Genomic DNA, 14,787 nt, shown 5'->3' with positions numbered 1-14,787 from the left:
CCATGAAACCTCAGCCTATGCCATCTGCTCCCTATCTGACAACTTTGAGATCCAGAATAAGGTCATCTCCTCCTACAGTTCCTACTAGGGAGTTCCTATCATTCCTTTAGGAGCTTCTTCAGTCTGATGAACAAGAACCTCTTAGCGAGGAGGACCTCGTGGAGGAATATGAGGATCAGCCTATTCTTCATGTCAGGTGATGATTCTATGGCAAGGCCATGATTATTACATCTAACACACCCGTGACAGATTATTTCAGGGTCTTCCAGCACCTCCTTACAAGAACAACAGACATTCTGGAGGTCATTCAGGAGAGGTCTCATAAATTATTTGACATTTTACTCCTGGTATCCCAAAGTCGTCTAGCCAGACCCAGTAATGAAGGCATTCTTGAGCCAGCCAAAGACCCCTAACTATTTTGGCCACAACTAAGAGCTGCCCCAGCTCTGGCCCCAACCTGCACTCCCCTGCTGCCTCAGCCCTGGGCTCTTCCCCCCCCCCCCCCCCGCACCCCCTGCCGCCCCAGTCCTGGGCTCTTCCCCCCCCCCCGCACCCCTGCCGCCCCAGCTCTGGCCCCCACCTGCACTCCCCTGCCGCCCCAGCCCTGGGCTCTTCCCCCCACCCCGCATCCCTGGCCGCCCCAGCGCTGGCCCCCATCCGCACCTCCTGCCACCCCAGCCCTGGGCTCTCCCCCGCCCACACCTCCTGTAGCCCCAGCTCTGGCCCCCACCTGCGCTCCCCGAGCCCTGGGCTCTCCCCCCCCCGCACCCCCTGCCGCCCCAGCTCTGGCCCCCACCTGCACTCCCCTGCTCCCCGAGCCCTGGGCTCTTCCGCCCCACCCGCACCTCCTGCCGCCCCAGCCCTGGGCTCGCCCCCAAAGAAGGAATTGGGGGGACTAAATGGACGGTGCACCTCTCTATCTGAAGCCTAGCAAGGGAGGTATGTGGATCCCACTAGAATTTAAAATGAAAAGTAAGGGAGGGGAGGCTCTACTAGGACCTGGGCAGCTTTAGATACAGTACCAGGCACTTAGGAGGATTTCCACTTCTGAGCCATGGAAGCAGAAATTGACTTTTCCTTTCCAGATATAGCTAATATTCAGAAAGGGAATCTAGCACCTGCCTTCCAGATTTGAACACCCTCAAAATTCAGGAGTGCTCAAGCTCAATTTGGGCAGCTGTTACTTCATTTCCCCCAAATCAAATATACTGATCCACTGTAACTTGCTGTAGAAAAAGTAGAATAAATTGAGCAAGAAATGCTTCCGAGTGGTTACTAGGTCTGGAATTGCTATTTTCAACAGCCATTGCTTTTTTTTTTTTTAAGTTTTTTTAGTTTTAGTTTTATTTGTTTAAAAGGAAGACCGTGATAGTGCATTCCCCATAGAAACAAAGAATGGAACAAAAGAATAATAAAGGCACCTCAACTTTTCCTCATTTATGGAGGACAGTCTTATAATATGCATCCAGCTATCCTTCAGTCACACAAGCTGAAAATTGTTCCACTTTACTGCAGTTCTGTAACCATATGGGAACCAATCCTGTCTGTGTTCTGTGCACATCCAAAATTCCTGCTGAATGACCCGCCCTGGGAGCGAGTTACCAGTGACCCAGGGCTGGGGCGGCAGGAGGGTGCAGTTGGGGGGGGGAAGGGGGAGAGCCCAGGGCTGGGGTGGGGGGCAGCCAAAAATTTTTTTGCTTGGGGCAGCAAAAAACCTAGAGCCGGCCCTGTCTATAGGGAAGCTGAACTATAGCTCAGCTGAGCAATGCCTAAATCCTTTAAAAAATCCTGGCCTTAAGCACCTAAAGGTACATCTACACCAGAATAAAAGCATGGGCATGGCAGGCCCAGGTTAGTTGACTTGGGCTCGCGGGGCTTGGGCTTTGGGACTAACATTGCTGTGTAGATGTTTGGGCTCGGGCTGGAGCCTGGGCTTTGGGACCCGCCCACCTCTCAGGGTCCCACAGCTCAGGCTCCAGTCTGAGCCCAAACATTTACACAGCAATTTTACAGGTCTGCATCCAAAAAGGAATTGTGGGAGGGGTCGCGGCATTATTGTAGGGGGAGTTGCAGTACCGCTACCCTTACTTCTGCGCTGCTGCTGGGGGCGGTGCTGCTTCAGAGATGAGCAGCTAGAGAGTGACGGCTGCTGGATGGGAGCCCAGCTCTAAAAAAAGAGCCACTGCCAGCAGCAGCACAGAAGTAAGTGCATGGTGTGGTATGGCCACCCTTACTTCTGTGCTGCTGCCTGCAGAGCTGGGCCCTCAGTCAGCAGCTGCAACTCTCTAGCCACCCAGCTCTGAAGACAACAGTGCAGAAGTAAGGGTGGCATGGTCTGACATTGCCACTCTTACTTCTGTGCTGCTGCTGGTGGGGCGCCGCCTTCAGAGCTGGGTGCCCGGCTAACAGCCGCTGTTCTCCAGCTGCCCAGTTCTGAAGGCAACAAAGTGAGGGTGGCAATACCGTGACCACCCTAAAATAATCTTGTGATCCCTCTGCAGCTCCCTTTTGGGTCAGGACCCCCCATTTGAGAAACGCTGGTCTCCCTTGTGAAATCTATATGGTATAGGATAAAAGCACACAAAAGACCAGATTTCACGGGGGGAGACCAGATTTCACAGTCCGTGGCATGTTTTCCATGGCCGTGAATTTGGTAGGGCCCTAATTATGGCAAGACTTTAATGGTACCTACAGGTAGTGATGGGTACTGTTATTGGGGGGTATTCTATAGATGTTGAATTTAGGAACAAAACCCATAAGGCTCAAAATCTTTGTACATCATCTATTATATGGCTATGGCTATGCCTAGCTTTACAGTGGCATGTAGAGTACAGGCACTATACATGTAGCTACATGCCACAGTGAAAGGCTCTGGTAGGGGGGAGGCAGTGGGAAAATGCTCTGGCCGCTCTTTGCGCCTTTTGTCACTGCCTCCCCCCGCTAGAACTTTCCTCCGCTGCCTCCCCTCTGCCAGAAACTTTCCCCACTTCTGGAACCTTTCATTTTGGTATGGAAAGTCTCTGGCATCAGGGATGCAGCTGGACACCACACTGCTAAAAATAGCAGTGTAGATTTGGGAGGCACTGCTTGGGCATGTAGGAGCCATGTAGGGTATATACCCTGTGGGTTCAGGTGTGTAGGGCACTCTCTTCTACTCATCTAAGCCATGTCTCACCATCTACGCTCCTGTTTATATCCATGCTAACTGGGCATCTAGTGTCTGCACTCTACTCACTGCAGTTAGTGTAGATATAACCTATATTTAATATACCTGCTCTTGGGAAAAGTGCCTTAGGATAGATAGTGTCCAATAATTGTATTGAGTAACTTGGAACAGCTGGAATATTCTTCTTCCAACTCTCTTTCCCTGAACATAGATGAACCCGGAAGACAGAGGATACTAAGGCTTTTGTGGGGAGGCTTTGCTTTGAGACTCGTGACATTTTGGGGTTAGGGTGAACCCAAAATAAATTCAGCAGCTGCTGGCAAATTTTTGACAGTGTTAAATATGCTTTGATAACAAAGCTGTGGGAGCTGGCTATTCAAGACTTGCAGAGTGTTTAATATCTGCTTGATGACCTGGTGAAGGGGTCGATACTGTGGAAAAGTACATTTTTTCTTTTTTAAGTTTACCCATTGAAGTGCTTCTTTCAACTTTATGTGTGGATGTTTATTTAGATGAGATTATAAACTTTGGAGGAAACACATTCTCTAGTGATTCATCTTATGTTCCCATAAAATGTCACGCATTACATTGGAGTAGTGTAAATGTTATGTTCTGGTTTGGGGACCTGGCTGGCTTTACCGTTGATGCCTAGTTGACAATACGGTTTATCCTTTAATGTTTGAATAGCATTTTTTCTCATTTCCCCTGAGACACAGAAACAATTGGCAGTAAGATAGTTTAGGAGAGAAAAAAATAAACTCTAGCAATCAAATCTAAGGTCTCATCTAAGAATGCAGATGGTAGAGTTAGAAGATTTGCTCCCTTTAAGCTTGTTCTGAAAGTGTGTGTGTGTGTGTGTGTGTGTTCACACAAGTGTGTGTGTGTGTGTGTGTGTGTTCCTAAAGTTCACACACACACACACACACACACGGATTTACTCTTCTTAGCAGGAACAGCTACTGTTGCATATTCAGATTCTCCCATAATTGGAAGTGTTGTGCTTTGGGCTTTTGGTGCTACCCAAATAGAGGTAGCAGCTAGCCATGACATCTGAACTTCCCACGATTCCATCGGCTTAGTGTGGGCTCATCTCTACTTTTTAACTTGTGTTTTTAGGATGGGTAGGTATTTGCTATTTATTAAACTGATGTACCTTGAATGACTTCAAGGATTGACAGCTGTTCTCATGTTGTTAGATATTTTGATGCTTCAGAAATATTACCCAAAGGTTACACTTAAAATTAAGGTTTGTGAATTTCTAAAAATAGAGATTAATGGCAGTGTTTTCCATTGATTCTGTAAAGTTCAGAAAGAAAGTTGCATGTATTGTAATTTCTATAAGCTTGGACGATTGTTTCACTCAGTCCAATATACTGGGTTAAGGAATTCTCCTTTCGTTCACAACAGTTAGACACTGGTATCACTCCACTAACTTCAGTGGAGTTACTCCTGATTTACACCAGTCTAATGTGGAGGACAACATCTCACAAGTGTTTCACACGTCATCCACAATGCCTTTCATTGTTGCATTTATTTAGTATATTTATTAATTAATTTTTTATTCATTTTTATAGATAAAAAAAATCAACAGGAATTTTCCCGTAAACCAGCAGGTAAGAAAGAGAAATATTTGGAAAATTAATAATTCTCATAGCACCTGTGTTGGAATTGTTTTGTTGCTCTGTTTTTTTTTTCTCCCCCAGAGAAGTTAGGGATGCTAGCTCTTAATTGGCTTCCTTTACACCAGGTCATTGAAATAAAAGGGTGTTGAGGTGTTCAAGAAAAGTAGGATTTTGCCCATTTGTTTCCGAACAAATTGTTTTTTTTGTTTTTTTTGTTTCCGAAATGCATCTCTGTTTGTTTCTACTTTTATAATGAAAAGAGGGGTGGGATTATTATATTCTATACACTAATATATTGTGTCTTGAGAATGAAGACATTCTGAGGAATTCTCCTCTTTGGTGACACTTTCATTATTAAAGCTGGCTTGGATTTTAAAAGAATTTTCCCTCCCTCTCACTCTTCCTAAAAGATTGTTAGTCATCCACAGAAGTAGAGAATGCATTTGCACCACTTCTGTTTTCACTGAAGATGTCAATTCACCTTGAGCTTATTCAAGAACAGTTACTGTAAAATCACTTACTATTCTGTAGCATAAAGATTGCTGCTGACTGATCTGAAAATAAGGAAAGACAAAATTGCTTAGTAAACAAAAGATAACTAGCAAGTTAAGTTTTTAATAATCGGGATTTTTTTATGAATTTGTTGCTCAAAAAATTACCAATCAACAACAAATAATACAAATATAAATAATAGATATAATGGCTCAGCAGGCTAGTGCATAAGTATGCAATGCTTTCTGCTATTCTGGACCTCCTGGTACCAGTGTTTAGAATGGCATTTGCTTCCTCTTCATTAGAGTTTCATTGGCTTAAAAAGCAAAAATAACTTCCTTGACTTGAATAGCTTGTTGGTCATGCTATCTGTAAAGGAGTCTGAAATTAATTAATTCTTCCCTCAGGACTTACCATAGAAAATTTCAGGGAAGACAGCCAAAATATCAATTTGAAAGGAGGTAGACAAATTAGAGAATTTCATATATAGAGAGGAAATAATTTACTGAACTATGAGGATGCAGGAATTTGAGAGATCATTGATTTCAAAATCAGATGTCCTTCCTGGCTTGATTTGAACAAAAGTTTTTGTTTGTTTGTGGGTTTTTTTGTTTGTTTTTGTTTTTTAACTGAAGATAAGTATTGTGTGGTCTTAATTGAATACTGTCTATCTGTTTGAGGAAAAGATTCCAGTCACACACAGATTTAGGGCTAATTTCTATCTTCTAATACAGGGGTCGGCAACGTTCGGCACGCGACTCACCAGGGTAAGCACCCTGGCGGGCCGGGCCAGTTTATTTACCTGCTGACGCGGCAGGTTCGGCCGATCGCGGCCCCCACTCGCCGCGGTTCACCATCCCGGTTCAATGGCGGCGGTGGGAAGCGGCGCGGGCCAAGGGATGTGCTGGCCGCAGCTGCGTCAGCAGGTAAATAAAACTGGCCCGGCCCGCTAGGGTGCTTACCCTGGCGAGCCGCGTGCCGAACGTTGCCGACCCCTGTTTTAATATATAGCTAGCATCAACATGAACTTCAGAGAAGGATCAAGCCATTTTGTTGTTCCATTAACAGCACATTATTTATCTGCTAATTAAAGTACGGTCTTGTTCTATCTTTGTCATTTCCACATTTATTTTAGTAAAATGAGTTATTGTCTATCTGAAGTTGAATAACGCTGGGGATACAGGAACTAACTAGTTTGCTTTATGAAAGTACATTATTAATGTGTCCATGTAATAAGAAACCTTGAACTCTGAAATTGATCTGACTGGGAAATTAGTTTGGGGGAATTTTCTTAACAATATCCTATTTTAGCTATAGTGATTAGCTCAAACTTTGTATATTTTTATTTGTTTAGTATGCAAACACTTTCAGGGAAATAGCTTCCTTATTTTATATGTCCAATTAAAAACCCATGAATACATAAGGTGCTATATAGTAAACAATAAGAGAAACTAGGATAGGGCTCAAACCTGCTTACTCTAATACATGTGAACAGCTTTACACGCATGAAGTCCCAATGAAGCAAATAAGTCTACTCAGGTGAGTAAAATTACGTATATGCTTGTCTGTAGCCCTGAGCCCATATTGATCGGCTATTCTAATTTAAACATCTTTATCTAACTTTTATTGCAAATAAACCTGCTGACAAGTTATGGAGAATATTATATTTTACCATTACAAATAAGGAATGGCTTGTATGAGTATTTGGCTATCAAAATGAGTTGTAAAATTCAAAATATTTTGCTGACTATATAAAGATTGTTTGAGTGAGATTCAAAAATATATTGCTGTTTTTGCATATGTAAGCATTTGCTTTCTAATAAATATCCTCCTTTGCTAAAATTTCAGCTACTAAAATATCTGACTTTATTAATTTTAGACATTATTAATGCTTCAGATGCGCATAAATTAGTTGACTTCTTCATCTGTGTTTATCTGGGTGTATAGAAGCTTCATACCGAATTTTCCCTTGGCAGTGAAATTTGCAAATATATTAGGTGTTTATTTTTTCATGGTGCAAAAATATGGACAGAAATGTGAACTTTCTTTAAATATAAACTGTGAATCTCATTTAAAGAGACTGAGTTGGTGCCAGAACTTTACTTTGTAAAAACTAGTGGGTGGAGGGGGGAGTGAATAGTTCATTGTCATTGAAAGTGATTAAATATATGTATATTGAAGTATCATTCTATAAAAGCGCTAGCTAAAATAGCGTTAGCCCTTTTTGAGCTGAACAGCTAGCCAAAAATTTGAGGTCTCTTAGGTTGTTCCAGTTAGGCAGAAAAATTGGTGCAATTCTTTGATGCAGTTCTGTTTATTTACAAAGAATGTGTAAAGTCCACAGAAGGACTCAAATAGCAAAAAACTTTCTTTTATCACAGCACCAGGAACACTCTTTTCAGCTTGCACCTCTGACCCCCAAACCTCACCTTCTAAGGTCAGACATTATGTTTTCAGCAGGTCCTTCAGCCTGTCTGTGTCTCTCTTTTTTTCATTCTTTGTGTTCTGCTCACGTTAAAAAACTTACTAACTGTCAGGGTAGTTAAGCACTGGAACAAAATGGTGACAGATGTTGTGGAATCTCCATCACTGGAGGTTTTGAAGAACAAGTTAGACAAACACCTCTCAGGAATGGTCTAGTTATCATTTAGTCCTGTCTACTGAGGTCCTACTGAGGTCCCTTCCAGTCCTACACTTCTATGATTCTATGATGGAAAAGGGTCAAAGGAATAGGATGTGTCCTTAAGGGGATGGGTGTCAGAAAGGTTCTGGGAAATGGGGAAAATAAAGTTAGGGGAGGCTGAGGAAGGAGAATATAAAAGTAGTGAAGTGACAGAGAGTCCTGCGGCACCTTTAAGACTAACAGATGTATTGGAGCATAAGCTTTCGTGGGTGAATATCCACTTCGTCGAGTAGTGAAGTGATGGCTGTAAAGAAAATACCACTGTAAAATAAGCACAATCTTAGAACTGAATATTTTTATTTTCTCTGAACCCTATCCATTCTCCATATCTAATGCTATCTATTAAAATACATACAAGTAATTGAAGAAAAACCTAGATTTAAATTACAGTTTCATGCATATTGAGCAGAAATCCCATGACTTCAGTGGAAAGAGGATCAGGCCCATTATCAGATAGGCAGTAAGGTTAGAATATCTCAAGGTGATAGCCAAGAGCTTCTATATTTGATCTGCCAAGGTGGAACAGGAAACACAGATGTCACCTTTCATTTTCTTGGAGCTCGTCACTGTTTTGCAGCTCTTGTATGAAGCACTGAAAATGTCAGCTCCTGAGAGAGACAGATCATTAGGCTAGAGTGAGTTCAAAAAAGTAATACTGGCTTCTTTGTTGACCCTTACAACACTGCAGACTAATATACGTTTTTTTTCTTCACTAAAAGGAGATGTAGTGTATATCCATTTGCAGGTCCTGATCTCATACACTACCCCTTCATGAGTACCCCAACCCTCCTCTATGCTGTTCATCCTAATCAATCCATAACTGCTTGCCAATGGACAGATCTCAATCTGAAATCTATCTCACAGCCTGCCAGAGAACTCCTGGATTAGAGATCTGAACCAGGCCTTCCTACCAACTTTTGCAACCCTTCCTGGCAAGGGGAGCCAAATTCACCTGCCTCCCAGCTGCTGGAGACCTTGCTGCTAATTCTGGGTATGTTCCCTCACCAGCTATTGGGACTCTCAGTTTTCATTTGTGATCCACATGGAACGTGAATCATGGTTGTGGGGTTAACATGGTGTTGAGATATTGTTCAAATGAGAATTAGTTTTATAATGGAATGGATTTAGGGTTTAGATTTAAGGCTGAATCATGGCTAGAGGCTGAGTTTGGATTCAATGGTAACATATTCAGAGCTGCCAAGTGAAATTTTTGACCCCAAATTTCAGAGGCCTGGCACCCTCTTAAAGACTGAAACTTTCAAAATCCTCTGTTCTCATGAAATTTCAGTTGCATCCAATTTTTTCTAGTTTTTGATCCATCCTAGATCCATTCTAATACCAGTGAGAAAGGGCTTACATTCACAGTTTTGACTATAATCATCCTCGAAAATTATAAAGGGTTGGATTCAAAGTTAGTTTGGGCCCATATTGGATTAAAATCAAGCAGTTTCTTCTCCCAATTTTAAATGTATACTACATTTTTATATCTCATGTGTTAAAATTTCTCTGGATTATTTACATGATGCTAAAACACAGGCAGTGCCAAGTTCATCATGAAACAGGTGTCCCTTCTTCTGCCCATTTATAAATACTCTCCAATTGGTAATTCAAGGATTCATCACAGTTTTTGAAGATAGTAACCTGATCAGTATTCCCTTCTTTTTTTGAGGATCATATTTATGGAAAAACTAACGGAACATTCCAGTAGATTTCTGAGCACAGTTATTACATTATTGCAAAGTACTTTGGAGGATCACTTTGATTGTGAAAGGTGTTATGTACATAAAATCAAGTCTTAGGGTATGTCTACACTACGAGAGTAGTTCGATTTTACTTAAAGCGAATTTGTGGAACTGATATTACAAAGTCGAACGTGTGTATCCACACTAAGGACAGTAATTCGACTTTGTGAGTCCACACTAACGGGGCAAGCGTCGACATTGGAAGCGGTGCACTGTGGGCAGCTATCCCACAGTTCCCGCAGTCCCCGCTGCCCATTGGAATTCTGGGTCGAGCCCCCAATGCCTGCTGGGGCAAAAAATGTGTCGAAGGTGGTTTTGGGTAACTGTCGTCATTCAACCGTCACTCCCGCCCTCTCTCCGTGAAAGCGCCGTCGGGCAATCAGTTCGCGCACTTTTCTGGTGATTGACAGCGCGGATGCCACAGCACTACGAGCATGGAGCCTGCTGCAATCATCGCTGCAGTTATGGCCATTGTCAACACCTCGCACCTTATCATCCACCTTTTTCAGAGGCAGATGCTGAGAAATCGGGCAAGGAGGCTACGGCAGCGCGGTGAGGACATTAAGTCTGAGAGGGGCACAGACCTCTCACAAAGCACGGGACCCCACGTCGTGGACATCATGGTGGCAATGGGTCATGTGGAAAGGTGATTCTGGGCCCGGGAAACAAGCACGGACTGGTGGGACCGCATAGTGCTGCAGGTCTGGGATGAATCACAGTGGCTGCGAAACTTTCGGATGCGTAAGGGAACTTTCCTGGAACTTTGTGAGTTGCTGTTCCCTGCCCTGAAGCGCAAGGACACCCAGATGCGAGCAACCCTGACTGTCCAGAAGCGAGTGGCCATAGCCCTCTGGAAGCTTGCAATGCCAGACAGCTACCGGTCAGTCGCGAATCACTTTGGAGTGGGCAAATCAACCGTGGGGGTTGCTGTGATCCAAGTAGCCAACGCAATCATTGAGCTACTGCTCTCAAAGGTAGTGACCCTGGGAAACGTGCAGGTGATCATAGATGGCTTCGCTGCGATGGGATTCCCAAACTGCGGTGGGGCTATAGATGGAACTCACATCCCTATCCTGGGACCGGACCACCAGGCCAGCCAGTACAATAACCGAAAGGGCTACTTTTCAATGGTGCTGCAAGCACTGGTGGACCATAGGGGACGTTTTACCAACATCAACGTCGGATGGCCGGGCAAGGTTCATGTTGCTCGCGTTTTCAGGAACTCTGGTCTGTTTAGACGGCTGCAGGAAGGTATTTACTTCCCGGACCACAAAATAACTGTTGGGGATGTGGAGATGCCTATAGTGATCCTCGGGGACCCAGCCTACCTGCTAATGCCCTGGCTCATGAAGCCCTATACAGGCACCCTGGATAGTGAAAAAGAACTCTTCAACTACCGGCTGAGCAAGTGCAGAATGGTGGTGGAGTGTGCTTTTGGACGTCTGAAGGGGAGATGGAGAAGCTTACTGACTCGCTCTGATCTCAGCGAAACCAATATCCCCATTGTTATTGCAGCTTGCTGTGTGCTCCACAATCTCTGTGAGAGCAAGGGGGAGACGTTTATGGCGGGGTGGGAGGTTGAGGCAAATCGCCTGGCTGCTGATTACGCCCAGCCAGACAGCCGGGCGATTAGAAGAGCCCAGCGGGACGCGCTATGCCTCCGGGAAGCTTTGAAAGCTAGGTTCCAGAGTGAGCAGGGTAACCTGTGACTATTAAGTTTGTTTATTCAGAAGCTGAACCTGCCCCCGTTTCTTTACCCAGTTAATGTTGACTATCCTCTCCAGTTACATACCCCCTTCACCCCGTTCCCCCCCTTCCAACACACCTTTAAAAATAAAATAAATGAAACTTTGTTCATTAACACCATTTTCTTTATTAAGGATTTCGTGGTAAAGTGTTGAAACTGGGACGCAGACTGTGGTGGGGAGCGGGTGTAGTGATGGAAAGGACGCTTCTAAACTCGAGGAATGATAGGCTCCTGCTCCTAGAGCGGTCCGCAGTGGTGGACTGGTTGTTTCAACGGAGCCTGCCACCCCTCCTTTTCGGGACTCTGTGTGTGGGGGCTATGTGACTTTGTGGCGGGGGAGGGCGGTTACAGATCCCCTGCTGCGTGGCTCTGTCATCCAGGCTAAGGACCGCTGCATAAGATCTGTAACCGCCCTCCCCCGCCACAAACTCACATAGCCCCCCTCCCCCCCCCCCCCGCCGAACATGAAAACCACCTCCCAGACTGACCAGGGTGCCTAGTGATTGCAATGTGTGTGTGACCTTCTGCTGAACCTGCCCCCGTGTCTGTACCCTGGTAAAGGTGACCTTCCTCTCCAATTACCAACCCCCTTACCCCCCTTCAAACACACTCTCCTCTAAAAGAACATGACGGAAACAGTAATTAACAGAAATGTATTTTTTATTAACAACTACACAGTTAGGGGATGAAACTGGGACGGGGGCTTGGGTGAGGTGCTTTTGGAGTGAAGGAAAGGACTTATCAAATCTTTGGGAATGAGAGCCTTCTGTTACTTGAGCAGTCCGCAAGGGTGGAGTGACTGTTTTCACGGTCCCTGCCGCCCCTCCTTCTTGGGACTTTGGGTGAGGGGGGGATGGGACTTTGTGGCGGGGGAGGGCGGTTAGAGATAGAATGCAGCGGGGCTCTGTCCTCCTGCCTCCGGTCCTGCAGAACATCTACAAGGCGCCGGAGCGTGTCCGTTTGCTCCCTCATTAGTCCAAGCAGCGTTTGAGTCGCCTGTTGGTCTTCCTGCCGCCACCTGTCCTCCCGTTCGCTGTGTGATCGCTGGTATTGCGACATGTTCTCCCTCCACTGGGTCTGCCGTGCCGCCTCGGCTCGGGAGCAGCCCATAAGTTCTGAGAACATCTCGTCCCGTGTCCTTCTCTTTCGTCGCCTGATCTGCGTCAGCCTCTGGGAGGGTAATGCCGGGGTAGCTCGGGAGACACTCGCAGCTCTGGGATGGGAAAAAGGGAGTGAATTCCTCAGAAAGATACAGTTTTGCGAACAAAGAACATAGTCTTTCTCTGTAAAGAAGACCATGCACAGCACCTATCACATGCGCACTCAGTACAAGGTCGAATTTTCGGCCTTCCCATTGAGTGCCTGGGGTCTTGCTGTACAGATCACACAAGCAGGGCCGGACAACGGAATTCGGCTAGCAGGCGGACATGGTAAGCCGTAGACTTTTGGCTGCTTAAAGCTTAATTTATAGCAGTGCCCTCCTTTCACGTTCCAAGCAATGCTCCTAGCGTTGGCCAGTTCCTGCTGCCGGCAATCCGGCCAGCATGAACTCTGCCCCTGTCCCACCCCCCTCGCGGCTGTCCCCGGAAAAGATCACTGAATGCTGCCCCTGTCACGCCTCCACCGTGTGGCTGTAAACGGCCGGTTACAGTTATGTAAAGGAACAGGCAATCAGTCCCAATACTAACATTCCCCTAATTCAAAGCAGGTCACCATGAGTGATATCACTCTGATGAGGATTTCGGAGACAGAGAAAGACCGCATGCTGCGTGAATGCCAGCAAGCACCAGGGCCATATGCCGCCATGCTTTGCGAGGCAATGATCCCGGAGTACTTGCTGCTAGCCTGGCGCGGAAAAGTTTCCTACCATGGAGGACGCAATAAGGCCGCTCTCTCCAGGAACCTGATGCAAAGGCTTTCACAATACCTCCAGGAGACCTTCATGGAGATGTCCCAGGAGGATTTCTGCTCTATCCCCGGACATATTGACAGAATTTTCCAGTAGCTGCACTGGCAAGGACTAAAAACTAAAGTGCCTAGGGCAAACTAATCATGAAAAACCCATTGTTAAGATACCATTCCTATTCTGTTCAAAATAAATGTTTAAAACACTTACCTACTGATGTTTCCCCTGATTCACGGTCTGGGTTACCGCCTTGGGAGGGTTGGTAAGGGATCTCCGTGAGGGTGATGAAGAGATCCTGGCTGTTGGGGAAATCAGCGTTGAAAGCGCTGTCGACTGCCTCGTCCTCCTCATCTCCTTCCTCATCTTCCCCGTCCGCGAACATCTCCGAGGAAGCGGCCGTCGACAATATCCCATCGTCAGAGTCCACGGTCAGTGGTGGGGTAGTGGTGGCGGCCGCACCTAGAATGGAATGCAGTGCCTCGTAGAAACGGCATGTCTGGGGCTGGGATCCGGAGCTTCCATCTGACTCTTTGGTCTTCTGGTACCCTTGTCTCAGCTCCTTGATTTTCACGCGGCACTGCGTTGCATCCCGGCTGTATCCTCTCTCTGCCATGGCTTTGGAGATCTTCTCGTAGATCTTCGCATTCTGTTTTTTCGATCGCAGCTCGGAAAGCACGGACTCATTGCCCCACACAGCGATCAGATCCAAGACTTCCCGATCAGTCCATGCTGGAGCCCTCTTTCTATTCTGAGATTGCATGGTCACCTCTGCTGTAGAGCTCTGCATCGTTGCCAGTGCTGCTGAGCTCGCCACGATGTCCAAACAGGAAATGAGATTCAAACTGGCCAGACAGGAAAAGGAATTCAAATTTTCCCGGGGCTTTTCCTGTCTGGCTGGTCAGAGCATCCGAGCTCGGACTGGTGTCCAGAGCGTCAACAGAGTGGTGCATTGTGGGATAGCTCCCGGAGCTATTAGCGTCAAATTCCATCCACACCTACCCTAATTCGACATGGCCATGTCAAATTTAGCGCTACTCCCCTCGTCGGGGAGGAGTACAGAAATCGATTTAAAGAGACCTCTATGTCGAAATAAATAGCTTCGTTGTGTGGACGGGTGCAGGGTTAATTCGAGTTAATGCTGCTAAATTCGACATAACCTCCTAGTGTAGACCAGGCCTTAATCTATCTTATGTCTACCTACTAGACAGTTTGCAAAGAAATACCTGAACTAATCTGCATTGCTGCAATTTTTTTATGATCTCAGTTTTTAAACTTATTTTCTCTTAATTACAAAAAAAATATTCTATGACTCCTCAAGGATCAAGAAGGTCAAGCACAGGTAAGATAAAATGCTTGCATCTTTAAAGGACAGCCCTGTGCTGTGGATGGTAGAGAACTGTGCAGCTCCAAGGGAAGACTGGGGAGAAAT

General features: G+C 45.6%; 1 protein-coding gene across 1 annotated transcript in view; it reads left to right on the top strand.

Moving 5' to 3' along the window:
• The window catches only part of SNTG1 (syntrophin gamma 1), a 260,892-nt gene that overhangs the window by 135,583 nt on the left and 110,522 nt on the right, over positions 1-14,787 (top strand). Inside the window, exon 11 of the mRNA XM_065398308.1 lies at positions 4,741-4,779. Coding sequence (XP_065254380.1) covers positions 4,741-4,779 — 39 coding nt within the window. The remainder of the gene's footprint in view (positions 1-4,740; positions 4,780-14,787) is intronic.

This window comes from Emys orbicularis, chromosome 2 (assembly GCF_028017835.1).
Source record: "Emys orbicularis isolate rEmyOrb1 chromosome 2, rEmyOrb1.hap1, whole genome shotgun sequence".
Classification (NCBI taxonomy): Eukaryota; Metazoa; Chordata; order Testudines; family Emydidae; genus Emys; species Emys orbicularis.
Note: the sequence above shows the minus strand (reverse complement) of the source record. Positions and strands in the feature narration are given on the sequence as shown.